Source organism: Scyliorhinus canicula, chromosome 9 (assembly GCF_902713615.1).
Source record: "Scyliorhinus canicula chromosome 9, sScyCan1.1, whole genome shotgun sequence".
In the NCBI taxonomy this organism is placed as follows: Eukaryota; Metazoa; Chordata; class Chondrichthyes; order Carcharhiniformes; family Scyliorhinidae; genus Scyliorhinus; species Scyliorhinus canicula.
In genome coordinates, this window is record NC_052154.1 from 122,083,642 (window position 1) to 122,110,481 (window position 26,840).

At 48.8% G+C, this 26,840-nt stretch overlaps 1 protein-coding gene across 1 annotated transcript in view; it reads left to right on the forward strand.

Moving 5' to 3' along the window:
- slc25a22a (solute carrier family 25 member 22a) overlaps positions 1-26,840 on the forward strand; it is a 230,612-nt gene that overhangs the window by 95,008 nt on the left and 108,764 nt on the right. The window contains 1 exon segment of the mRNA XM_038807493.1: positions 9,120-9,245. Within this exon segment, the coding sequence (XP_038663421.1) occupies positions 9,120-9,245 (126 nt within the window).

Sequence of the window (26,840 nt, forward strand, 5' to 3'; positions counted from 1 at the left end):
GCAGGGGCCCCAGATCCCCAGAAAGCTTCTCATAAAATTCTATAGGGAACCCATCCGAGCCTGGGGCCTTCCCTGCCTACAATGCCTTCATACACCATCACCCCCACCAGTCCTTTGGGGCCCCCAGCCCCTCCACCAGTTCCTCCACCTTGGGGAACTCCAACCTGTCTAGAAATTGCCGCATTTCCTCTTCCCCCAGTTTGGGGGGAGATCCGATTCGTAGAACCTCTTATAGAACTGCTCAAAAACCCTATTCACCCCCACCGGGTCCAGTACCACTCTTCCCCTCATGGCTTTCACCTGATCTCCCTCGCTGCCTCCTGCTTCCTAAGTTGGTGAGCAAGCATCCTGCTTGACTTCTCCTCGTACTCGTACGCTGCCCCTCTGGCCCTCCGCAACTGCCCCACCGTCTTCCCCCGTGGATGCCAACCCAAACTCCATCTGAAGCTTCTGCCGCTCCTTAAACAGCCCTGCTCCGGGGCCTCTGAGTACCTCCTATCAACCCACAGAATCTCGTCCACCAGCTTTGCAATCTCTGCTCGTTCCACCTTGTCCCTTTGTGCCCGGATCGATATAAAATCCCCCTGACCACTACCTTAAGCGCCTCCCATAATGTGGCAGCCGTAACATCACCCATATCGTTCAGTTCCACATACCCACAGATGGCAGACTTCACTCGTTCACAGACTACTTCTTCCGCTAGCAACCTCACATCAAACCTCCACCGCGGGAGCTGGCCCCCCCCCATCTTCCCTCCCCCCCCCCCCCCCCAACACACCAGGTGGTCACACCCCGAGTCGACCACCCCCTCCAGCAGCGTCTTGCCCACCACAGAATAATCGATCCGCGAGTACACCATGTGCACATAGGAGAAGTATGGAAATTCCTTCACCCTCAGCCTCCCAAACCTCCATAGGTGTTTCCCCACCCAAATATCACCGGTGTGGGTTCAGGTCCGGGATCTTCCCCATCAAGCGCATCATTAACGCAACATCATCATCCCAATTTGAGACATACACATTCACCAAGACCACTGGCATCCCCTCCGATTCCCACTCAACCATCACAATCTACCTCCCGAACCTTCCACTATATTCCAAACTTAAACCCACCCACTTGTTTATCAGCACCGACACCCCCATGTCTTCATATCTATCCTGAATGAAAGACTTGCACCATCCCCCTCTGTTACACTAACCACCTGCTCCCCTGCGCTCCTATTAACTAGTCCGCCCAGCGAGCCTGGCACTCCCATTCATGGCGCAAAATCTCCTACCCCTCACTGATTTCTCTCCCCCGCTCGCACACCTCCATAGCACCAACAGTGAAATATGAAAAAGGTGCACTCACCCTCCACTTTACCAAACATCCCGCCACAGAACCGAACAAAACATCTCAAAGAAGAGAGGTTCTCCCTAACCAATAAACCAAAAGCAATAAAACAAAAAGTGAACATCTTCTCACATTCTTCCTCCCTCTCCTGCCAGTCCCATTGCTCTTCGAAACTCCATTGCCCTCTCTGGTGTCCTAGAATAGTTCTCTAACCATTGTAAGTCACCAGAGGCGTACTGGGTACAGCATCCCAAACTTCACCCCCTTAAAGAGGCCTTCACTCGGTTGAACTTAGCCCTCCTCACCGCCAGTTCCGTGCCCAAGTCTTGGAACACCTGGAGCTCTTCACCTTCCCAAGTGTCTGCCTGGCCCACCGCAAAATCTTCTCCTTATCGAGGAATCAGTGGAACCATACCACCATCACCCTCGGCGGCTCAGCTTCCTTATCAGCTCCCTATGTGCCTGGTCGATCTCCCGGAGCTGGATGAAGGCCCCCATCCCCATCAGCTTCTCCAGCATCTTGGCTACATATGAACCAGCATTCCCTCCCCCTATGCCCTCTGGCAACCCTACAATTCTTAAATTTTGTATCCGGGAGTGTTCTCCAGATCCTCCACCTTCTCTTAGCTGCTTCTGGTCATCTGCATCATCCCGATCTCGATCGCCAACAAGGTAAGTGATCCTCGTGCTCCCCCACCACCTCCTCCGCTTTCTGGATTGCCTGACCCTGGGTCTCCAGCCTCTGCCCCACCTGGCCGATTCCCGCTTTCAGGAGTTCCACCACCATGGCCATGTCCTCCTCGGCTTCCCTCCTCTGCTGGCTGAAATTCTAATTTAAGAAGTCCACCAGCTGATCTGTCGACTTTTGGGCTGGTAGGGAAACGGATAAGGTGGATTAGGAGAATCTCTACCCTCTGCCATCTTCAACTGTGGCGCATGAAGAATTTCTTGCTCCCAGCAGCTCCTTCTTTCTCGACCCACTTCTGGTCCGTGGATCCGTCCACCAACACCACAAGTGGAGTTTAACTTTCCTCCACCAACTTTATATCTTTTTCCACCAAAACATCCACCCAGCAGACGGGGAAAAGGATCGAGCAGGAGCTGCCAAATGTGCGACCACTCACTCCATGGCCACCACGGAAAGACCTTCTTCGGCACCTCAACAGTTCTGTGATACCTATGGCGAGCAAAAAATCGAACAATTCCAGTTTTAAAATTAACAACTGACCTAGTGACAATTGCAGCCTGAGGAAGAGAGTTCCAAACTTCAATGACCTCTTTGCCTGGAGAAATATTTTCTAATTTTATGATTGAAAGATGGTGTACTAAATTTTGACTTGTGTCCTCTATTCCTTGACTCCACGACTGGCAGAAATTGTTTCTCCTAATCCACCTTCTCTGTTTCCCGTAATATTTTCCGAACTTCAATCACGTCACCCCTTAACCTTCAAAATCCCAGAGAACACGACCCTAAAGGCAAAGTTAAACAATTCAGGTGAATGATCTTTCATCCTCTTTGTCAACCATAGTTCAGTGCCACTTCCACTTCTGAGTAACAAGGTCTCAATGCAGAGGCTCGAGTACAAAATCCAGGCTGATACTACAATGTATGACTCCAGAGAGCATTGTACTGTCAGAGATACTATGCTATCTTTGGGATGTGACATTAAACAAGGCCCCGACTGCTGTCTCAGGAAAATGTAGAAAGAAATCCATCTCACTGTTTCAAAGAAGGGGATTGGAAAATCTCCCCAGTATGCAGGCAAACACATATCCCTCAACTAACATAATTGAAACAAGTTATCTGGGCATTATCTCATTGCCTTTTGTGGGGGCTTGGTCCGCGCAAGTTGGCTGCTGCATTTCCTACATTATAGTAGTGCCTACCTATCAAAAGCACGTTGATGGTTATGAAAGGTGCTATGTAAATGCAAGCTGGTATTTTCTGTGGACAACAGCTCATCTTATTTTATCTTTCTTTTTCACTTTTTTAGCCAGGCGGCATTGGAGCCAAATTTAGCATCCCGATAGCTATCTCGGTTGAGACCAGAACTCAGCACAGATCAGACATGTGAGGCTCATCAGTATTTTACTTGCCGACCAAACCTTTAGAAGCGAAAGCAATTCAGAGTTACTGGCTATATGGATGGCTCGAAAAAGGAGAAATGCTACCCAAGTTGGGAGCTTTGCTTTGCAACCACAATATGCCATGATTCAATGCTTACTTTGCTGCAAGTTGAAATATTTACAGCCCTTTCCTCCTCTCTCTCTCTCTCTCTCTCTCTCTCTCTCTCTCTCTCTCTCTCTCCCTAGCTCTCTTCTCTTCCCCTTCCCCTACCACCCAGCATTTGATGTCTTTTTATTGGAGGGCAGAAAAATATTCAGCAAATTGAACTTAGTTTTAATAACTTAGCAATTCTAAATTATTGATCCTACAACTCATGATATCAAGTTCATTTTGTATATTCTTCGTGCTGTGGCATTTTATTGCAAAATGCTCTTTTCCTTGAAATTTTAATATCTTCCAAAATATGGAATTCAACCAGGCAGCTTCTGCAAGAGTAAACTAAGACTTCTAAGAATCTCGTGGTCAAGGCGTGTATTTCCCACATCCTCGTGCACACTCCTGCACTGTAAAGCATACTTATTTAAAAAAAAAGATATTTATTCTCCTTTTTCACATTTTCTCCCAAATTTACACCCACCAACAATAATCAGTAATGAATATGTCAACACCCATATCAGTAACAGTATCCAATCCTTTCTCTCTCTCTTCTCTCTCTCTCTCTCTCTCTCTCTCTCCCCCCCCCCCCCCCCCCCCCCCACGGCAACGTTCACACACATCTTCTACCCTTTCACCTCGCCCTCGTCAGGTGTGCTCTATATACCACCTTCAGCTGTATCAGCCCCAACCTCGCGCACGAGGTGGAGGCGTTCACTCTCCGGAGACTTCACACCAGAATCTCTCCTCCATATCATTTCCCAACTCTTCCTCCCACTTTGCTTTGATCCCTTCCAGTGGTGCCTTCTCTTCCAAACTAGCTCCATAAACCGCCGACACTACACCCTTCTCCAGACCTCCTGTCGTCAGCACTCCTCCAGCAATCTGGAGGCCGGCTCCACCGGGAAGTTCTGTATCTCCTTTCTGGAAAAATCTCGAACCTGCATGTATCTAAACATTTCCCCCAGCTCCAGCCCATGCTTCGCTTCCAGCTCCTTCAATCCTGCAAACTGATCCCCAAGAAACAAATCTTTTAGTGTCTTAATCCCCTTCTCGTCCCATTTCTGAAAATTTCCATCCCACTTCCCTGGCTCAAATCTGTGGTTCCCCTGAATCAGCATTTCCCTTGACACTACCCACAATCGAAGTGTTGGCGAAACTGCCTCCAAATTCTCAATGACGCTATTATTACCAGACTCCCTGATTATTTCCTCGAGGTCATTGGGAGCTGCCTGTTGCCTTTTTTACTTGCTATGAATATGGCAGACAATAAGATTGCCCTTCTTTTATCTAGATATCGATATTATATTGCTTTCAGAGTTGCCAGGTATCAAATGATACCACCACAAGGTTCAACCGGGTATCGATCAAAGAGCCAAACAACCAGTTAGTTAGTTCAAGATCAATGGTACTTTATTTACACACAAGATTAACTTACACATGCAACATTAACACTAATAGTTAAACTACACCTAACAACTATGACCACCTGTATTCAACTTCAGGCACCCAGCTTGGGTCAGAGGAACAGTGGCCTTTGTTTGAATCTGGATCTACTGGGTCTGGAGAAGTAACTGCTGCTCAGCTGGGCTCATCCATCTGGTAGCGAGCATTGAACTTGAACTTGCTTCTGGTGGTGCTACGATTGGAGATGGACATTGCCGGAGCGCCAGGTCCAAAAGAAATTGAACACATGGCAGTGTCTCTCTTTATCCTTGGTGGGTTTCACGCTCTTTTGGGCGGTCCTTAGATTTGGACCCCATTAATTGGACAGTTCTCGTTCACTGTCTCCGATCTGAGCCAATAAAGGGGCGGGTGCCTTGATGGCTGGGCGTGTCCTAAGCGGTGATTAACCCTTTTGTTGATGCTTTCTGAGTAAAGGGAGTGGCGCAGAAATGTCTGGGATTGTATCGGGTACTCGAGTATCAGTCTTCGTCTTACGGAGATGGGCCATCAAAATGCTAATCGGCTGGGGTTTCGATGCTGTCTGGATTCTTTGCTCACAAATATACATTCATGCTGTGAGCCTGCCTGAATCTTGCATTGTCCACATTTCCCTTTAGGCTTTGCAGACGTCCATGTTTCTTGTTGTAAATGGCCATCCCAGATGGCTACACTAGTGCCTTCAATCCTGACCCCTGCACAAACTCTCCTCCATTCTGACCTACTGGGAATCAACCCCTCTGACCCTGCTCTACACCACCTGCACATTCGCCGCCCAGTAGTAATACATCAGGTTCAGAAGACCCAAACCCCCTGCCTGCCTTCCCTTCTATAGCAGCACTGTTCTGACTCTGGCCACCTTCCCTCCCCATATGAATGAGGTAATCATTCCTTCAATCTCTCGGAAAAATGCCGTTGGCAGGAAAATCGGCAGACATTGGAAAATAAACCGAAATCGCGGCAACACGTTCATTTTAACTGCCTGTACCCGACCCAACAGTGGCGGAGGGAGACCATCCCACCGTGCCACATCAGCTTTCACTCTCCACCAAACCAGAAATGTTCTACCTGCAGAGCCCGGCCCCCCTCCTGGACAACCTGCACCCCCAGGTATCTAAAGTGAGTCCCTGCCCTACAAAATGGCAGCCCCCACCCCCGCCGAGATACCACAAGATACTCACTCTTGTCTAGATTTAGTTTGTACCCCGAGAAAGACCCAAACACCCGAAGTAGCTCCAATAACCCCCTATCAACACACTCGGTTCCGACACGTATAACAGCAAGTCATTGGCAAATAAGGACATCTTATGGTTTGTTCCCCCCCCCCCCCACCCCCTCGCCCCGCACCATTCCTTTCCATACTCCCGAACTTCTTAATACGATGGCCAACGGCTCAATCGCGCGTGCAAACAGCAGGGGGGGGATATAGGACATCCCTGCCTAGTCCCACGGTGGAGGGAAAAGTATCTCGAGCTGATGTTGTTTGTGCGGACACTCGCCCTCGACTCCTTATATTGTAACTTTACCCAGTTCACAAATCTTGGTCCAATCCCAAACCGCTCCAGAACTGCCATCAAGTGGCTGGTCAAACGTTTTCTCAGGGTCCAATGCCACAACCTCCTCTGTTTCCTTCTGCTCCGCTGGTGCCATCCCTTCTAAAGTTTTAAAAGAGCTGCCTCCCTCCCTCAAACCCCTCCTGATCTTCACCTATCACCTTCGGGTGGCACTCCTCCAGTGTCTTCGCCAATACTTTTGCGTCCACGTTTAAAAGTGATATGGGCCTATACGACCCTCACTCAGTCAGGTCCTTCTCTTTTTTAAGCAACAGGGAAATCAATGCCTGCCCCAAGGTTTGTGGTAACACCCCCTTCTCTATCGCCTCCTCAAACATCCCCACCATCAGGGGTACCAGCTTATCCTTGAATTTTTTACAATATTCCACCGGAAACCCATCCGGCCCTGCCACCATCCCCGACTGCATCCTCCCAATTGCATCTTTTATGTCTTGCTCCACTCTCGCTCCTTCTAATGTGGCCCTGTCCCCCTACCCTAACCTCGAGTACTCCAGCCCATCTAGAAATTCCTGCATCCTCCGGTCTCCCCCAGGTGGCTCTGACCTGTACAACCGCATAGAATTCTTCAAATACCTTGTTAATCAGATCCGGAGCCACCACCAACTTCCCTGCCCTGTACCTCACCTGAACAATTTCCCTTACCGCTGTCTCCCTCCGGAGCTGACCTGCTAACATACTTATCTCCATGCTTGTAAACTGCACCCCTTGCTCGCCTCAGTTGGCGCATTGCCTTCCTGGTAGATAGTTGGTCAAATCTCGTCTGTAGTTCCTTCCTCTTTTCCAACTTTGTTGGGTCCCCATCTTTTGCATAACTCCTACCTCCAATATCTCATCTATTACCCTCTGCCGCTCCAACCTCTCCTTTTTGTCCATCCTGGCCGTAAACAAAATCACCTCACCACCGCCTTAGAGCCTTCCAGACAACTGCCTTCGACACCTCACCCGTACAGTTGAAACCTACATATTCCTCAATTACCTTTTCAATTTTGTCACAGAACCCTTGGTCCCCCAACAGTCCCACATCTAAATTTCCACCCCGGCCTCTGCGCTACCCCCTTCCCCAGTACCATACCAATGCGGAGCATGACCTGATACTGCAATTGCCGAGTATTCTGACCCCTTAACCCCAGCCAGCAAAGCCTTCCCCACCACGAAAACGTCGATCCGCAAGTATACCTTATGGACAGCTGATTATAAACGAGTACTCCCGCTCCCTTGGGTGCAGAAACCTCCAACGGTCCACCCCTCCCATTTCCACCATTAGCCCAGCCAATGCCTTTGCCCCCCTGATGGGACCAGCGAGCACGGCCGTGATCACTGTAAAGCATACTTAACCCAGTTGTCTTGATTTTCCCAGATTGGTTAGTGCAATGTCAAAGGCTGGAATTTTCAAGTGCAGCTGAAAGTCAGTGGACTTTTGACGGACTCACTGAATTTTCCATAAAATCCCAGTTAGTGTTACAGATTTTCAGACACTGTGCCAGCCGAGCCTGACATACTTTTATTTTATCGATTTAAGATCCAGATGTAAAGGGTTATGTATTTGTAGTCCGCAGAAGTGGCTATCAGATTAATAGGGACGGGTTGGCCATTGAACTCCGTGAACCAGCTTTGCTATTCAGTTAGATCACGGTTGTTCTTTATCAACTTCATTTACTGACCATAGGCCAATAATAATTTTGGTATTTATGTGCGAGTGTGTAAGTTTAATCTTTGTGTGTGATCTTGCATTCTCTTTAAATTTAAGGGCAGCTTGTTTGTTGAAGAGCCTTATTTCTCTCAAGTCATGACAGTAGAACAGCGGAGGGACTAGCATGCAGAGATATTGGATTTATGGAAATTGCGTGATGTTTTGACCAGTGCGTGATTTTCTAGTTTCCTTAGTGCCTATTAAATGACTGTGGCATGTGTTTTACCCCCGGGTGAATAGTGTGAAGCATATTTTTTTGCGGAGACATGATTGGTTTGCATCACTGCACACAGTTCATTCATGTTGTTGCGTTCTGCATGCTCCGAAATTAAAGAGTAATTAAGTCATCCTGAATCTTCAGTGAAACATCAAGCCAAAGTTTACACACGTCACGGAAATTACTTCCAGGTGGAAAACAAACTGCTGTTGTTTCCAGATTGAAGACCATGTGCCGTGTGTAAAACCGAAGGGTGAAAGCATCTCAATGTTTGAATGTAAGGTTAAGGGGGGGGGGGGTTGTTGGGTTACGGGTATAGGGTGGATACGTGGGTTTGAGTAGGGTGATCATTGCTCGGCGCAACATCGAGGGCCGAAGGGCCTGTTCTGTGCTGTACTGTTCTATGTTCTATGTAAATTAACCTCACCTGGTTACTGCAACACCTAGTGAATGAATTAAAGGCTGGATTGATTTTTGGTGTCTCAAGGAACCGAGGGAGTGGACAGGAAAGTGGAGCTGAAGCCGAAGGTCACCCATGATCGTATTGAATGGCGGAGAGCTGGCTCAGCGGCTGTTTCATTTACTCGTGCTCCGTTTTCTCATGTTCTTATGAAGTAAACATTTCTCTTTACTCTCTTGCAGTTTACCCGCCAAGCTGTTCAACGGAGGCATTGCTGGTTTAATTGGCGTCACCTGTGTGTTCCCAATAGACTTGGCAAAAACACGGCTTCAAAACCAGCAAAATGGCCAGCGGATGTATTCCAGCATGTGAGTATAACACAAACCTCACCAACAAACACACCACCTCAGCATGATCATGGCAGCAGAAGTGAGGATTATATACACTTGATAATCTCTACTTCATGCCCACATCATGCACTTGACTTCAAAGAAAGCAAACTAGGTATTTAAAATGTCTCGGTTCACAATGATTAGTGATCACTTTTCTTTAATTTAAAAAAAAAATAGATTTAGAGTACCCAATTCTTTTTTTCCAATTAAGGGGGAATTTTAGAGTGGCCAATCCACCTACCCTGCACATCTTTGGGTTGCGGGGGTGAAACCCACGCAAACACTGGGAGAATTTGCAAACTCCACATGACAGTGACCCAGAGCCGGGATTGACCCTGGGACCGCAGCGCCGTGAGAAAGCAGTGCTAACCTACTTTTCTTTAATGTTGAGTTCCTCTGAGTGTGTACTCTTTCGAAACACATTGCTACTTTGTTAACCATATCACACCCTGGGGGTCACCATTGAACAGATACTGGGCTGGATTGGTCATATTAATACTGTAGCTAAAAGAACATGCCAAAGCTCAGAATACTGTGGAGAAAAAAAATCACTTCCTTGCTTCCCAAAACCTGTCCACCATCTACAAGGGAAAAGTCAGGAATGTGATTGAATGTTCTCCACTTGCCTGACTGAGTGCAGCTCCAACAACATTCAAGAAGTTCAACCTGGGATACACCCTGCTGGAGTGACTGCTGCTTCTGGATGTGGAAGGGGAGGGAAGAATTGGGGATATATATAAGTGGCTGGGGGAGTAGGGAGGTGAGCGGGTGGTGAAGATCAAGGAGAAATGGGAAGCCGAGTTGGGAATTGGAGATCAATTGGGGAGTATGGAGTGAGACACTGTGAAGGGTAAACGGGACCTTCTCTTGTGCAAGGATGAGCCTGATACAGTTTAAGGTGGTGAGCAGGGTGCATATGACTCGGGCGAGAATGAGTGGGTTCTTTCAGGGGGTAGCAGATGAGTGTGAGAGGTGTGGGCGGGGGCCAGCGAATCACATGCACATGTTTTGGGACTGCGAAAAATTGGGAAACTTCTGGGCGGGAGTGTTTGCAGTCTTAGCCAGGATAGTGGAGGAGGAGGTGGACCTGGACCCTTGGTGGGAATATTTGGGGTTTCAGAGAAGCCGGAGCTCATGGAGAGGAGGAAGGCCGATGTCTTGGCCTTCACCTCTCTGATTGCACGGCGACAAATCTTGCTGGAGTGGTGGTTGGCATCGCCACCGGGGGTAGCAGCATGGTTGGGTGATCTGTATGACTTCTTGCAGTTCGAGAAGATAAAGTATGAGTTAAGGGACTTAGCAGGGGAGTTTGAGAAAAATGGGTGGATGTTTGTGACCGTGTTTGAGGAGCTGCTCGTCGCAGGGAGGTGGGGTTGGGTGATGCAGAGAGGGGAGTGAAAAAGTATAAAAATCTGTCCAAACTGTATAGCTGATTGTTGGGAAGTATGTTTCCCAGGGTGTTTAGTTGCTGTAACCTACTTTGATACAAGTTTGTAATAAAATGCGTTTTTAAAAAAAAGAAAAAAAATTCAAGAAGCTCAACACCATCCAGGAGAAAGCTCACTTGATTGGCACTACATCCCTCCACCCTCATGCAAAGCGGCAGCAGTGTACACCATATGTGAGATGCACTGCGGGAACTCGCCAAAGCATCTTAGACAGCATCTTCCAAACCCACGACCACTACCCTCTAGAAGTACAGGGCTTTGGGAACACCACCGCCTATGTTAGGATACTGGACCAGAACCCCATTTTTGTTAGGATACCGGATGTGAAACCCCAAACAATTTGCAATTTTAAATGTGAGGAAAGGATACTTCATCCCAGGACTGTTGACTGACCAATCAATATATTTTATGTTAAAACAAACTTTAATTTAACCATAGAATTAATCACATTAACATCAAAGAAATAGATTTACAAGTAACCATTCTTAAATAAAAGGAAACATTTCAACTGACTATCTACACCTGCCGCTATATATATGTTCCAACAAAGTAACCCAATACAGTTCAAACACGACTCTTAAATCAAGTTAGCAAATCAGGGTTATTTACTGTTCTCTGTGTGGACCTTTGGAGAAAGACCCTTTCAGCCTCTTTGAAAATCCTTCTGTTCTTGTCTGACTCAAATTCTAATGTCAAACTGCCAAAACCACAGATAGACCTGGCTCTTTCCATTAATGACATCATCTGTATCCCACTAAAATGTCTCATGACCTACTTCATTCGGACTAAACACCACCCCTCATTAATTAACTACACCCCAGGGAACCTTGTTTCAAAAACACTATTCCATTAGCCATCTATATGTAAACAAGTAAATGGTTAAAATCAATGATTACCTCACCTTTACTTCTCCTAATCACAGCTTTAGCAGATATAATTCCTGTATGCATTTGACCCCAGTGTTTTTAATAATGTTACCACAACAAAATATAAAATATAGTTTATAACAATTTCCTACATTCATCACACCTGTAAGTTTCCCTCCAATTACTCACCATGCTGACTTGGAAATGTATCACTGTTCCTTCACTGTCGCTGGCTAATAAAATCCTAGAACTCACTCCCGAACAGCACTGTGGGTGTACCTACACCACATGGACTACAGCAATTGAAGAAGGTGACTCACCACCGCCTTCCCAAGGGCAATTAGGGATAGGCAATAAATGCTGTCCTAGCCAGCAACCACCCACCTCACATGAATGAATAAAATAATATGTTATGGAGAGAAAACCATTTATCAAGTTCTTGCTTGTAATAGATTCTATCCACATTGGCTTGGTTATTTGTGAATAGATGGTAGAATGTAATTTACAGTGGCCCCTAAGCAGTCATCTGTTTTTCTTATTCAGAAGTAGGTTGTTAAGTTTGCTTCCTCTCATGGTGTAGAGGTGGTTGGATTTTATGAAGCTTATAAAATATCTTTTAACAATATTAGACATCTGTATCACGTTATATGTTGCTTGGCCAATGTAAACAATGATCGGGAAAGGTTTTCAATGGTTAGTTGAGACGATATTGCAAATTTTGTATTATCATCTAAAGTTAAAATTATCTTGCAGTATTTGTAGTTTTAAAAAAAAATTAGAGTATCCAATTGTTTTTTTCCAATTAAGGGGAAATTTAGTGTGGCCAGTCCACCTAATCTACACATCTTTGGGTTGTGAGGGTCAAACCCATGCCGATACATAAGAACTAGGAGCAGGAGTAGGCCATCTGGCCCCTCGAGCCTGCTCCGCCATTCAATGAGATCATGGCTGATCTTTTGTGGACTCAGCTCCACTTTCCGGCCCGAACACCATAACCCTTAATCCCTTTATTCTTCAAAAAACTATCTATCTTTACCTTAAAAACATGTAATGAAGGAGCCTCAACTGCTTCACTGGGCAAGGAATTCCATAGATTTACAACCCTTTGGGTGAAGAAGTTCCTCCTAAACTCAGTCCTAAATCTACTTCCCCTTATTTTGAGGCTATGTCCCCTAGTTCTGCTTTCACCCGCCAGTGGAAACAACCTGCCCGCGTCTATCCTATTATTCCCTTCATAATTTTAAATGTTTCTATAAGATCCCCCCCCCCCCCCCCCCATCCTTCTAAATTCCAACGAGTACAGTCCCAGTCTACTCAACCTCTCCTCATAATCCAACCCCTTCAGATCTGGGATTAACCTAGTGAATCTCCTCTGCACACCCTCCAGTGCCAGTACGTCCTTTCTCAAGTAAGGAAAACCAAAACTGAACACAATACACCAGGTGTGGCCTCACTAAGACCTTATACAATTGCAACATAACCTCCCTAGTCTTTTTTTTAATATAAATTTAGATTACCCAATTATTTGTTCCAATTAAGGGGCAATTTAGCGTGGTCAATCCACCTACTCTGCACATTTTTGGGTTGTGGGGGCGAAACCCACGCAGACACGGGGAGAATGTGCAAACTCCACACGGACAGTGACCCAGAGCCGGGATCGAACCTGGGACCTCAGCGCCGTGAGGTGGTTGTGCTAACCACTAGGCCACCGTGCTGCCCACCTCCCTAGTCTTAAACTCCATCCCTCTAGCAATGAAGGACAAAATTCCATTTGCCTTCTTAATCACCTGATGCACTTGTAAACCAACCTTCTGTGACTCATGCACTAGCACACCCAAGTCTCTCTGCACAGCGGCATGCTTTAATATTTTATCGTTTAAATAATAATCCCGTTTGCTGTTATTCCTACCAAAATGGATAACCTCACATTTGTCAACATTGTATTCCATCTGCCAGACCCTAACCCATTCATTTAACCTATCCAAATCCCTCTGCAGACTTCCAGTATCCTCTGCACTTTTCGCTTTACCACTCATTTTAGTGTCATCTGCAAACCTGGACACATTGCCCTTGGTCCCCAACTCCAAATCATCTATGTAAATTGTGAACAATTGTGGGCCCAACACTGATCCCTGAGGGACACCACTAGCTACTGATTGCCAACCAGAGAAACACCCATTAATCCCCACTCTTTGCTTTCTATTAATTAACCAATCCTCTATCTATGCTACTACTTTACCCTTAATGCCATGCATCTTTATCTAATGCAGCAACCTTTTGTGTGGCACCTTGTCAAAGGCTTTCTGGAAATCCAGATCTACCACATCCATCGGCTCCCCGTTATCTACTGCACTGGTAATGTCCTCAAAAATATCCACTAAATTAGTTAGGCATGACCTGTCCTTTACGAACCCATGCTGTGTCTGCCCAATGGGACAATTTCTATCCAGATGCCTCGCTGTTTCTTCCTTGATGATAGATTCCAGCATCTTCCCTACTACCGAAGTTAAGCTCACTGGCCTATAATTTCCTGCTTTCTGCCTACCTCCTTTTTTAAACAGTGGTGTCACGTTTGCTAATTTCCACGTTTGCTAATTTCCAATGATAAAGGGAGAACATGCAAACTCCACACAGACAGTGACCCGGGGCCAGACTGAATCCGGGTCCTCAACGCTGTAGACAGCAGTGCTAACCACTGCGCCACCGTGCCGCCTGTGCAGTATTTGTAGTTAACCATTATTAACCCGTTTAGACCACCTTGTGTTATGATAGCTATTATGGCCACGTTTTGTGTGGATCTGATTTTCCTTATATTGCCTTTCCTTGTGTCATCAACAGAATATGAATGGTAGCTCAACTTAATGACTAACACTTGGCATAACTCAAATGCATTTAGGCTGACAGGCAACTATATCATAAATAGGCAATTTAAAAAATCAACTTTCTTATTGAGCTTGAACATTACAATGTGTAAGAAAATGCAAGTAAGGATGTTGTGATGTTGGCCTTGTGGAGTATTATTTGTCATGCAGGCTGCAAACTTGTTATAGTAGAGTGAAAGTGCCATTAATCATTGGTGAATATTTGGCCTTCAACTGGAGCTGAACTTTGAATGCAAAAAGGCAAGTGACCTATCCTTTAAAAAAAAAAAAAAAAATTTTTATTGAAATTTTTACAAAATATAAACATCTCAACTCTATTAACAAAACAACCGCGGTAACACCTCCAGAACAATACCCCTCCCAACTTCAAAAGCAACTACAAACAAAAGAAAAAAACCCAAAAGAACACCCAAACAACAAAAGGGAAAGAGATAACACCCGCCACATCCCACAAACCCATGTACACAGTTCTCCCTCCCACTGATCCAAACCCCCACCCCCCCGGTTGCTGCTGCTGTCGGCCTATTTCCCTACCGTTCCGCCAGGAAGTCCAGGAAAGGCTGCCACCGCCTAAAGAACCCTTGTACTGATCCCCTCAGGACAAATTTCACCTTCTCCAATTTATTGAACCCCGCCACATCATTGATCCAGGCCTCCACGCTTGGGGGCCTTGCATCCTTCCATTGGAGCAGATCCTCCGCCGGGCTACTAGGGACGCAAAGGCCAGGACACCGGCCTCTTTCGCCTCCTGCACTCCAGGCTACACTGCAACCCCAAAAATTGCGAGTCCCGAGCTTGGCTTGACCCTGGATCCCACCACCCTTGACACCGTCCTTGCTACCCCCTTCCAAAACTCCCCCAGCGGTGGGCACGCCCAGAACATATGGGTGTGGTTCACTGGGCTCCCCGAGCACCTAGCACACCTGTCCTCGCCCCTGAAAAACCTACTCATCCTCGTCCCAGTCATGTGGGCCCTATGCAGCACCTTGAGCTGTATGAGGCTAAGCCTTGCACAGGAAGAGGAGGAATTCACTCTCTCCAGGCATCCGCCCACGTCCCCTCCTCGATCTCCTCGCCCAGATCCTCCTCCCATTTACCCTTCAGCTCCTCCACCGAGGCCTCATCCACCTCCTGAATGACGTGGTACACGTCCGAAATCCTCCCCCATCCAACCCACACCCCTGAGAGCACCCGGTCCCGTACCCCACGTGGGGGCAGCAGAGGGAACTCCTCCACCTGCCGCCTGGCAAACGCTCTAACCTGCATGTACCTAAACATGTTTCCCGGGTGGAGCCCAAACTTCCCCTCTAACTCACCCAGGCTCACAAACCTCCCATCCACAAACAGGTCCCACAACCTCCTAATACCTACCCTGTGCCAGCCAAGAAACCCGCCATCGATGCTCCCTGGTACGAACCGGTGGTTCCCCCATATCGGGGACTCCATCGAGCCCCCCACCTCCCCCCATGCCGCCTACATTGCCCCCAAATTTTGAGGGTAGCCGCCACCACCGGGCTCGTGGTATACCTCTTTGGAGGGAGCGGCAACGGCGTCGTTATCAGCGCCTCCAGGCTAGTGTCCACGCAGGACGCCATCTCCATCCTCTTCCATGCTGCCCCTGCCCCGTCCATTACCCACTTACGCACCATCGCTGCGTTGGCAGTCCAGTAGTACCCACAGAGGTTGGGCAGCGCCAGCCCCCACCTATCCCTGCCCCGCTCCAAAAACGCCCTTCTCACCCTCGGAGCCCCATGCGCCCATACAAATCCCGTAATACTCCTGTTAACCCTCCTAAAAAAGGCCTTCGGGATAAGGATGGGGAGGCACTGGAACAGAAACAAAAACCTTGGGAGCACCGTCATCTCTACGGACTGCACCCTGCCCGCCAGCGACAGCGGCAACATGTCCCATCTTTTAAACTCCTCCTCCACTTGCTCCACCAGCCTAGTGAGGTTAAGCTTGTGAAGGGCCCCCCAGCTCCTAGCCACCTGGACTCCCAGGTACCGAAAGCTCCTCCCCGCCCTTTTCAGCGGGAGCCTATCGATCCCCGCCTCTTGATCCCCCGGGTGCATGTCGAACAGCTCACTCTTACCCAGGTTGAGCTTGTACCCAGAAAAGCCCCCAAATTCCCTAAGGATCTGCATCACCTCCGGCATTCCCCCCACTGGGTCCGCCACATAAAGCAAGAAGTCATCTGCTTATAATGACACTCGGTGCTCCTCCCCACCCCGCACCAGACCCCTCCAATTCCTCGACTCCTCAACGCCATGGCCAGGGGCTCAATTGCCAACGCAAAGAGCAAAGGCGACAGGGGACACCCCTGCCTCGTCCCCCGGTACAACCGAAAGTACACCGATTGCCTCCTATTTGTGGCTACGCCACAAATTTGTCGCCAACGGGGCTTCATATAACAGCCTCACCCAACTGACAAACCCCTCTCCGAACCCAAACCTTTCCAGCACCTCCCACAAGTGCCCCCACTCAACCCTATCAAAGGCCTTCTCCGCGTCTAGTGCTACCACTATCTCTGCCTCCCCTTCTACCGCCGGCATCATTATAACATTCAGAAGCCTACGTATATTGGTGTTCAGCTGCCTTCCCTTCACAAACCCCGACTGGTCCTCATGAATGACCCCCGGCACACAGTCCTCTATCCTTGTGGCCAAGATCTTCGCCAATAGCTTGGCATCCACATTTAATAACGAGATCGGCCTATATGATCCACACTGCAGGGGGTCCTTGTCCCATTTAAGGATCAAGGAAATCAGCGCCTGTGACATAGTCGGGGGCAAAGCACCCCTCCCTTGCCTCGTTAAAGGTCCTAACCAACAGGGGGCCCAACAGTTCTGCATACATTTTGGAAAATCCGACCGGAAACCCATCCGGCCCCGGCGCCTTCCCCGACTGCATGCTACCTATCCCTTTAACCTGCTCCTCCAGCTCAATCGGCGCCCCCAGCCCCTCCACCTGTCCCTCCTCCACCTTCGGAAATCTCAGCCTATCCAAAAAGCACCCCATTCCACCCCCCTCCACTGGGGGCTCAGACCGATACAATTCCCCATAAACGTCCCTGAAGACCCCATTAATGTCCACCCCCCTTCGCACCACATTACCTCCCCTAGCCGTCACTCCACCAATCTCCCTGGCCGCGTCTTGCTTACATAGCTGATGCGCCAGCATCCTACTCGCCTTCTCCCCATATTCGTACACCGCTCCCTGTGCCTTCCTCCACTGAGACCCCGCCTTTCCGGTGATCAGCAAGTCGAACTTGACCTGAAGGTTACGCCGCTCCCTCAACAGTCCCTCCTCCGGAGCCTCCGCGTATCTCCTGTCCACCCTCACCATCTCCCCCACCAACCTCTCCCTCTCCCCCACCAACCTCTCCCTCTCCCCCACCAACCTCTCCCTCTCTCTTTGCTCTCCCCTCTCCCAATGGGCTCGGATGGAAATCAACTCCCCTCTAATAACCGCCTTCAATGCCTCCCAAACCGTCCCCACCCGGACCTCCCCATTATCATTGGCCTCTAAGTACCTCTTGATACACCTCCGAACTCGCCGCCCACCTTCTCATCCGCCAGCAGTCCCACCTCCAGGCGCCAGAGCGGGCGCTGGTCCCTCTCCTCCCACAGCTAAAGGTCTACCCAGCGCAGGGCATGGTCCGAAATGACTATGGCTGAATACTCTGCATCCTCCCCCCTCGAAATCAGCCCCCTGCTCAGGACAAAAAAATCGATCCGGGAATAGGCCTTATGCACGTGGGAAAAAAATGAATACTCCCTGGCCCTCGGCCTCGCGAACCTCCAAAGATCCACCCCTCCCATCTGGTCCATAAACCCCCTCAACACCTTAGCCGCCGTGGGCCTCCTGCCCGTCCTGGACATGGATCGATCCAATGGGGGATCCAGCACTGTGTTAAAGTCCCCTCCCAGTATCAGGCCCCCCGTCTCTAGATCTGGAATGCGGCCCAACATGCGCCGCATAAAACCCGCATCATCCCAATTTGGGGCATAGACATTCACCAGCACCACCCGCTCCCCTTGCAACTTGCCGCTCACCATCACACCTCCCTCCACTGTCAGCCGCCATCTTTGACGCCTCAAACGACACCCTTTTTCCCACCAGAATCGCCACCCCCCCGATTTTTTTGCATCCAGCCCCGAATGAAACACCTGGCCTACCCAACCCTTCCTCAGTCTAACTAGGTCTGCCACCTTCAGGTGCGTCTCCTGGAGCATAGCCACATCCGCCTTCAGCCCCTTCAGGTGCGTAAACACCCGGGCCCGTTTGACCGGTCCATTCAGCCCCCTCACATTCCAAGTTATCAGCCGGATCAGAGGGCTTCCTGCCCCCCTCCCCTGCCGACCAGCCATAACCCGTCCCCTGCCCGCCCCAGGCCAGCGTCCCCTGCTCGGCCCGTTCCCCACGGCGGCAAACCCCCACCCCGGCTCCCCCTGCATACTCCAGCTCCTTCCTGGCCATTTCTGCAGCAACCCGGTACCCCCCCATCTCCTTCTCCATAATCCTGCCGTAGATCGCAGACACGACCCCGCTCTTCAGCCCCCGCCGACAGCACCTCCTCCAACAACGAGGAGGCTGGTGCCACCGGGATGGTCGGAAAAACGTTTCTTGCAAAATTCCACACCTGCGTATACTTGAAGCCCTCCTCGTGCCTGAGCCCGTACTTCACTCCCAGCCCCTCCAAACTTGCAAACCACTCCTCCAGAAACAAATCCTTCATCTCTCTTACCCCATTGTCCTCCCATTCCCGGAACCTTGCATCCGTCCTTCCTGGCTCAAACCAGTGATTCCCTCTTATCAGCATCACCCTCGACGCTGCCCTCAACTTGAAGTGCTGCCGAAATTGTCCCCAAATCTTCAGCATGGCCACCACTAGAGGATTACCCCCAATACCTCCCTGAGGTGAATGGTAGCGGTGCCATTGCCAGTACCTGCAACCCTGACCCTTAACACAAAACCGCTTCCAACCGCACTCACAGAGCCTCCATCTCCTTACCCCACACCTGCACCTTCTCTGCATTCGCCGCCCAGTAATAGTGCAACAAATTCAGAAGGGCCAGCCCCCAACTGCCGCACCTATGGAGCACCACCTTCCTTATCCTTGCGACCTTCTCTGCCCACACAAACAATGAGACCAGCCTATCCATCACTAAAAAAAAAACGCCTTTGGCAAAAAGATTGGTAGAGACTTGAACAAAAACAGAAACTGTGGCAAAATATTCATTTTGACTGCCTGCACCCGGCCAACCAACGACAAGGTAAGACTATCTCAGCTTCCCAAATTCTCCTTCACCTTACCCTTCCACTTTGGGAACCCTTCCACTCCCGACCCTGCACCTGAAAACGACACGACAAAATGTACTTCCCTAAATTCAATTTGAACCCCGAAAATGCCTCAAATTTCCCTAGTAACCCCATTATGTCCGTCACTGATGAGCCTAGGTCCGAAGTATACCACAGATCATCTGTGTACTGAGACACCCTATGCTCCACTATCCTCCTCCACAGACCCAAACCCCTCAGCACAATAGCCAAGGGCTCAATCGCCAACACTCACAAAAGGGAGGGCATGGGACACCACTGCCTTGTTCCCCGGAACAATCTGATGCACCCCGGCTGCGTGGCATTCGGGTCGGCCACACACATGCTGTTGGATCCTTGTATGACAATTTCATCCAAGCCACAAATTTAAGTCCAATCCCAAACTTTACCGGCACCCAAATACATATAACTCCTCTCCATACTGTCAAATGCCTTCTCTGCATCCAACGCCACCACCACTCCCTCCCCTCTGTAAGAAGTCTTACAACACCAGGTTAAAGTCCAACACTGAAGGAGCAGTGCTCCGAAAGCTAGTGTTTGAAACAAACCTGTTGGACTTTAACCTGGTGTTGTCAGACTTCTTACTGTGCTCACCCCAGTCCAATGCCGGCATCTCCACATCATCCCTCCCCTCTGCCAGAGAAAGCACCACATTCAATAACCGCTGCATGTTCAACAACAGCTGCCTGCCCTTGACAAACCCCATCAGATCCTCCCCCACCACCTTTGGAAGACACTCCTCCAGCCACATTGCCAACACCTTCGTCAGTATCTTGCCATCCATGTTCAGTAAAGAAAAGGTTCTGTGCAACACACACCACCGGATCCTTCTCCTTGCTCTTACAATGAAATTCATGTCTTCCTCATTGTCTCCAGAAACCATCCCTTTACCATCGCATCCTCAAACATTTCCACCATTAGCGGCGCCAACCTGTCCTTAAACTTCTTAGAAAACTCCACTGGGAGCCCATCCGGCGCTGATGTCTTACCTGACTGCATCTTCCCTATCGCTGCCAATATTTATTCCACACCCAATGGCTCCTCTAACCCAGCCCCCTCCTCCTCTCCCACCTCCAGTCACTCCAGAAACACCCTCATCTCTGATTCATCCTCCGGCAGCTCCGACTTATATAAGCCCCTATAAAAGTCCTCAAACACCGTATTTACCTGCTGTGGAGCCACCGCCACCCCTCCCATTCCATCCCTAATTCGCACAATCTCCCTCACAGCTGCCTGTTGACGAAGCTGGCCCGCCAACAATCGACTGGCCTTCTCACCATACGCATACACAACCCCCTGCGCTCTCATCAACTGCCGAACCGCTCTCCCTGTCGACAGGAGATTAAACTTCACCTGGAACTCTTTCCTCCTCACCAATGGCCCCGGCTCTGGATCTGCCGCATATCTTCCACCAACCTCCAAAATCTCCTTTATTAGCTGTTGTCACTCATCCCGCGCTCCCTGTCCACCTTCTCCTTGAAGATGAGATGACCTCGCACTGCCTTCAATGCCTCCCAAACCATCGACGACGAGACCTCCCCATTTTGGTTAAACTCCACACACTCCTCAATTACGTTCCCCACCTTGATGCAAAAATTCAGGTCTGCCAACCAGGCCACATCTAGCTCCCAGGCCGGCCTCTGGACCGGACCTTTCTCCAAGACCACATCCACCTAGTGTGGAGCATGATCCGATATCCGGAATATGGCAACGAGGGGCTTTTCACAGCAACGTTATTGCAATGTTAATGTAAGCCGCCTTGTGACAAAGATTATTATTATTATTATCACAATCGTCGAATACTCTGCCTTCTTCACCCCAGCCAGCAACGTCTTCCCCACCACAAAAAGGTTGAACCTCGAGTACACCTTATGGACCGGTGAGAAGAACGAATACTCCCTATACTGCAGGTACTGAAACCTCTACAGATCCCCCCTCCCATCTCCTTCATAAACCTGGCTAGCACCTTCATCCCCCCCCCCCCCCCCCCCCCCCCCCCCCCCCCCCCCTCCAACCCGCCCAAAGGAAACAGTGAGCGCGCTGGGACCTGTCCACCTTCGGGTCCAACATCATATTCCAGTCCCCCCCCTGGTGAGTAACCAGGTCACAAACCCAGCGACAACCCAGTCTTTAGGGGGCAACAGAAAGCTACTAAAAAAGCTATAAAGAAGAGTAAGATAGAGCATGAGAGTAAACTTGCTCAGAATATAAAAACAGACAGTAAAAGTTTTTACAAATATATAAGACAAAAAAGAGTGGCTAAGGTAAATATTGGTCCTTTAGAGGATGAGAAGGGAGTTTTAATAATGGGAAATGAGGAAATGGCTGAGGAACTGAACAGGTTTTTTGGGTCGGTCTTCACAGTGGAAGACACAAATAACATGCCAGCGACTAATAGAAATGAGGCTATGACAGGTGAGGACCTTGAGAGGATTGTTATCACTAAGGAGGGAGTGATGGGCAAGCTAATGGGGCTAAAGGTAGACAAGTCTCCTGGCCCTGATGGAATGCATCCCAGAGTGCTAAAATAGATGGCTAGAGAAATTGCAGATGCACTAGTGATAATTTACCGAAATTCACTAGACTCTGGGGTGGTCCCGGTGGATTGGAAATTAGCAAACGTTACGCCACTGTTTAAAAAAGGAGGTAGGCAGAAAGCAGGAAATTATAGGCCAGTGAGCTTAACTTCGGTAGTAGGGAAGATGCTGGAATCTGTCATCAAGGAAGAAACAGCGAGGCATCTGGATAGAAATTGTCCCATTGGGCAGACGCAGCATGGGTTCGTAAAGGACAGGTCATGCCTAACTAATTTAGTGGAATTTTTTGAGGACATTACCAGTGCAGTAGATAACGGGGAGCCGATGGATGTGGTAGATCTGGATTTCCAGAAAGCCTATGACAAGGTGCCACACAAAAGGTTGCTGCATAAGATAAAGATGCATGGCATTAAGGGTAAAGTAGTAGCATGGATAGAGGATTGGTTAATTAATAGAGAGCAAAGAGTTGGGATAAATGGGTGTTTCTCTGGTTGGCAATCAGTAGCTAGTGGTGTCCCTCAGGGATCCGTGTTGGGCCCACAATTGTTCACAATTTACATAGATGATTTGGAGTTGGGGACCAAGGGCAATGTGTCCAAGTTTGCAGATGACACTAAGATGAGTAGTAAAGCGAAAAGTGCAGAGGATACTGGAAGTCTGCAGAGGGATTTGGATAGGTTAAGTGAATGGGTTAGGGTCTGGCAGATGGAATACAATGTTGACAAATGTGAGGTTATCCATTTTGGTAGGAATAACAGCAAACAGGATTATTATTTAAACTATAAAATATTAAAGCATGCTGCTGTTCAGAGAGACTTGGGTGTGCTAGTGCATGAGTCACAGAAGGTTGGTTTACAAGTGCAACAGGTGATTAAGAAGGCAAATGGAATTTTGTCCTTCATTACTAGAGGGATGGAGTTTAAGACTAGGGAGGTTATGTTGCAATTGTATAAGGTGTTAGTGCGGCCACACCTGGAGTATTGTTTTCAGTTTTGGTCTCCTTACTTGAGAAAGGACGTACTGGCGCTGGAGGGTGTGCAGAGGAGATTCACTAGGTTAATCCCAGAGCTGAAGGGGTTGGATTATGAGGAGAGGTTGAGTAGACTGGGACTGTACTCGTTGGAATTTAGAAGGATGAGGGGGGACCTTATAGAAACATTTAAAATTATGAAGGGAATAGATAGGATAGATGCGGGCAGGTTGTTTCCACTGGCGGGTGACAGCAGAACTAGGGGACATAGCCTCAAAATAAGGGGAAGTAGATTTAGGACTGAGTTTAGGAGGAACTTCTTCACCCAAAGGGTTGTGAATCTATGGAATTCCTTGCCCAGTGAAGCAGTTGAGGCTCCTTCATTACATGTTTTTAAGGTAAAGATAGATAGTTTTATGAAGAATAAAGGGATTAAGGGTTATGGTGTTCGGGCCGGAAAGTGGAGCTGAGTCCACAAAAGATCAGCCATGATCTAATTGAATGGTGGAGCAGGCTCGAGGGGCCAGATGGCCTACTCCTGCTCCTAGTTCTTATGTTCTTATGTTTGGGGCATATATGCTAAAAACACCACTAACCTCCCTTGAATCACACCTGGCACTATCACATACCTTCCCCACCTCCACCAGAATTGCCACTCCGGGCCCTGTTATCGAAACCTGAATGGAACACCTGGCTCGCCCAGCCCTTCCTTGGCCTCATCTGGTCCTTAACCCTCAGATTGTATCCTGTAACAGCACCATGAACGCTTTCAGGCCCTTTAAATGCGAGAAAACACGCACTTGTTTCCTTGTACCACTTGTTCCACGTCACCACTCTGACTGGGGGTCTCTTCCCCCCCCCCCCCCCCCCCCCAAATCCGTCCTACCTGCCATGACCATACTGCCAGGCCCTGCCTAGCCAGCAGAACACAGCCCCGGCCCTGGTCATCACCGCGCACACCCCCGCACGCGCACATCCCCGCACGTGCACACCCCCGCCAGCAATTGCTGCCAGAACACCCTCACCCACCTCGAAAACCAAAACACATCAGTTCCAACTCCCCCCACAGCCATTCCGACTCCCCATACCCTGTGTCCTAACAAACCCCCCAAACCCCAACAACCATAAATCCCAATCTACCCAGGCCCAAACCCCGTGACATTAAAAATGTGAACCATAACACCCACACAAAAAAAAGCAAGAAAAAAAACAAAGAAAAACTCGGTCAAAAACCATTGAATCCCAAATTCAGTCAGTCCCAGGCCTTCTGCCTTCACAAACACCTCCACCGCCATCTCAAAATAATGGCCCCTGCCATTATGCGTGATGGAGCCACACCAAAAGGCATGCTGCGCTTGAATAATGCCGCCTTGGCTCGCCTGAACTCCACCCTTCTCCTTGCCAACTTTGTTGTCAAGTCCTGGTATATGCATATACTCTTGCCGTCCCACTCCACCTCGCACTTCTGCTTCGCCCACCTCAGCACCACCTTCACCTGAAATTTGTGGAAACTGACGATCACAAGTCTCCTGTGTTCATTTGTCCTCTCTTTCAGCCAGATCGACCGACCGGTGAGCCCTGGCCAATTCATACTTGGAGGAATCCCCCATTAACTTCGCCAGCATTTTGGCGAAGTACTCTAGGCCTCCAGCCCTCCACCCTCTCAGGCACACCCACAATCTCCAAATTATGTTTTTTCGACCTGTTCTCCAAGTCTTCTACTTGGGCTCTCAGTCCTCTGTGGCTCTCTGCCACCCTCCGCAGCTCCTCGCCCATTGAGGTGAACTGGCCGCTGTGCCACGGTAATGCTTCCTCCTCCCCCCACCCCCCCCCCTCTTCATTTTCTCCCCCTCGCCGTCGAAGTTCTCACCAACTCCTCACTCAGCGAGGCAAGGGTCTGACCCACCTACGCCTTGAGCGAGGCCATCACCTCTGTTCAATGCCTTTCAGAATGCTTCGAAAACAATGGTTCGACCTCTCCAGTCATTACTTCAGCCATCTTCTTCATCGTGGTGGGCTTGGCCCCTCCCGACAGTCTCTCTCCCGCTATATTTCCTCCTAGTGCACCTCTCCCCACATTCGGCGAAAGGTTTTCGCTCACTTCCTTTTTCCTCGGATTCTATTTATACCCCAAACCTTCCCACAGCTTCTCACGAACAAATCTTCCCCAAAGCCTGGGCATAAAAGAGACTACTCTATCAGGGGCCACCAAGCATGCAATCTCCACCTACTTGCCACAACTGCAAGTCACCAAGATGCATTATTTATATGATGATTGATATTTATTGTCACATATACCCAAGTACAGTGAAAAGTATTTTTCTACGGCCAAGGGAACGTACACAGTATGTACATAGTAGACAAAAGAATAATCGTCATAGTACATTGACAATGGTACATCAACAAATGGTGATTGGTTACAGTGCGAAACAAAGGCCAAACAAGAGCAGCATAGGGCATCGTCAATAGTGTTCTTACAGTGAACAGATCAGTCCAAGGGAGAGTTGTTGAGGAGTCTAGTAGCTGTGGGGATGAAGTTGTTCCTATGTCTGGATGTGCAGGTCTTCAGACTTTATCTTCTGCCTGATGGAAGGGTCCGGAAGAGGGCAAATCCTGGGTGTGGGGGGGTCGCTGACAATGCTGTCTGCCTTTCTGAGGCAGCGGGAGGTGTACACAGAATCGATGGAGGATGGCAAACTTGTGTGATGTGTTGGGCTGAGTTCACCACACTCTGCAGTTTCTTGTGATCTTGGGCCAAGCAGTTGCCGTACCAAGGTGTAATGCAGCCGATAGGATGCTCCCTGGCACATCTCTCAAGGTTTGTGAGAGTCGATGCAGACATGCCGAATTTCTTTCAGTTCTGTAGGAAGTAGAGACGTTGTTGGGCTTTCTTGGCTGTTGCATCAACGTGAGTGGACCAGGACAGTCTGTTGGTGATGGTGACCCCCAGGAACCTAAAGCTATCGACCATCTCTACTTCAGAGCCATTGATGTAGACTTGGGGGGGGGGGGGGGGGGGGGGCTGCTGTTGTGCTACGCTTCCTGAAGTTGATCAGTTCCTTGGTCTTTCCGACATTCAGAGAGAGGTTGCTTTCGGTACACCGTGCAACCAAGTGATCTATCTTCCTTCTGTAGTCTGTATGACTGGTCCAGTTCAATTTCTAGTCAGTAGAAAGACCTCAGGACATTAACAGTTATGGATTTGGCACTTGTACTGTCAAGGGCAAGCTATTACATTCTCTTTTATTTACGTTGATAATTATCTAGTATTTGTGTGGCATGAATGTTTCTTACTAATTATCAGCCAAACATGAATACTCCTAGGCCTTGCTGCACAACTTTATTATCTGAGGAGCTGTGAATGGAATTGAAAGCTATAAAATCATCAGTAGATGTACTAAATTCTCACCTTTTGATGGAGGGAATTCTGTTGATGAAGCAGCTGATGGTGTTTGGACTGAGGACACTACCCTGAGGAACTCTTGGCACAATTCCTGGAGCTGAAATGATTGGCCTTCAACAAGGTGC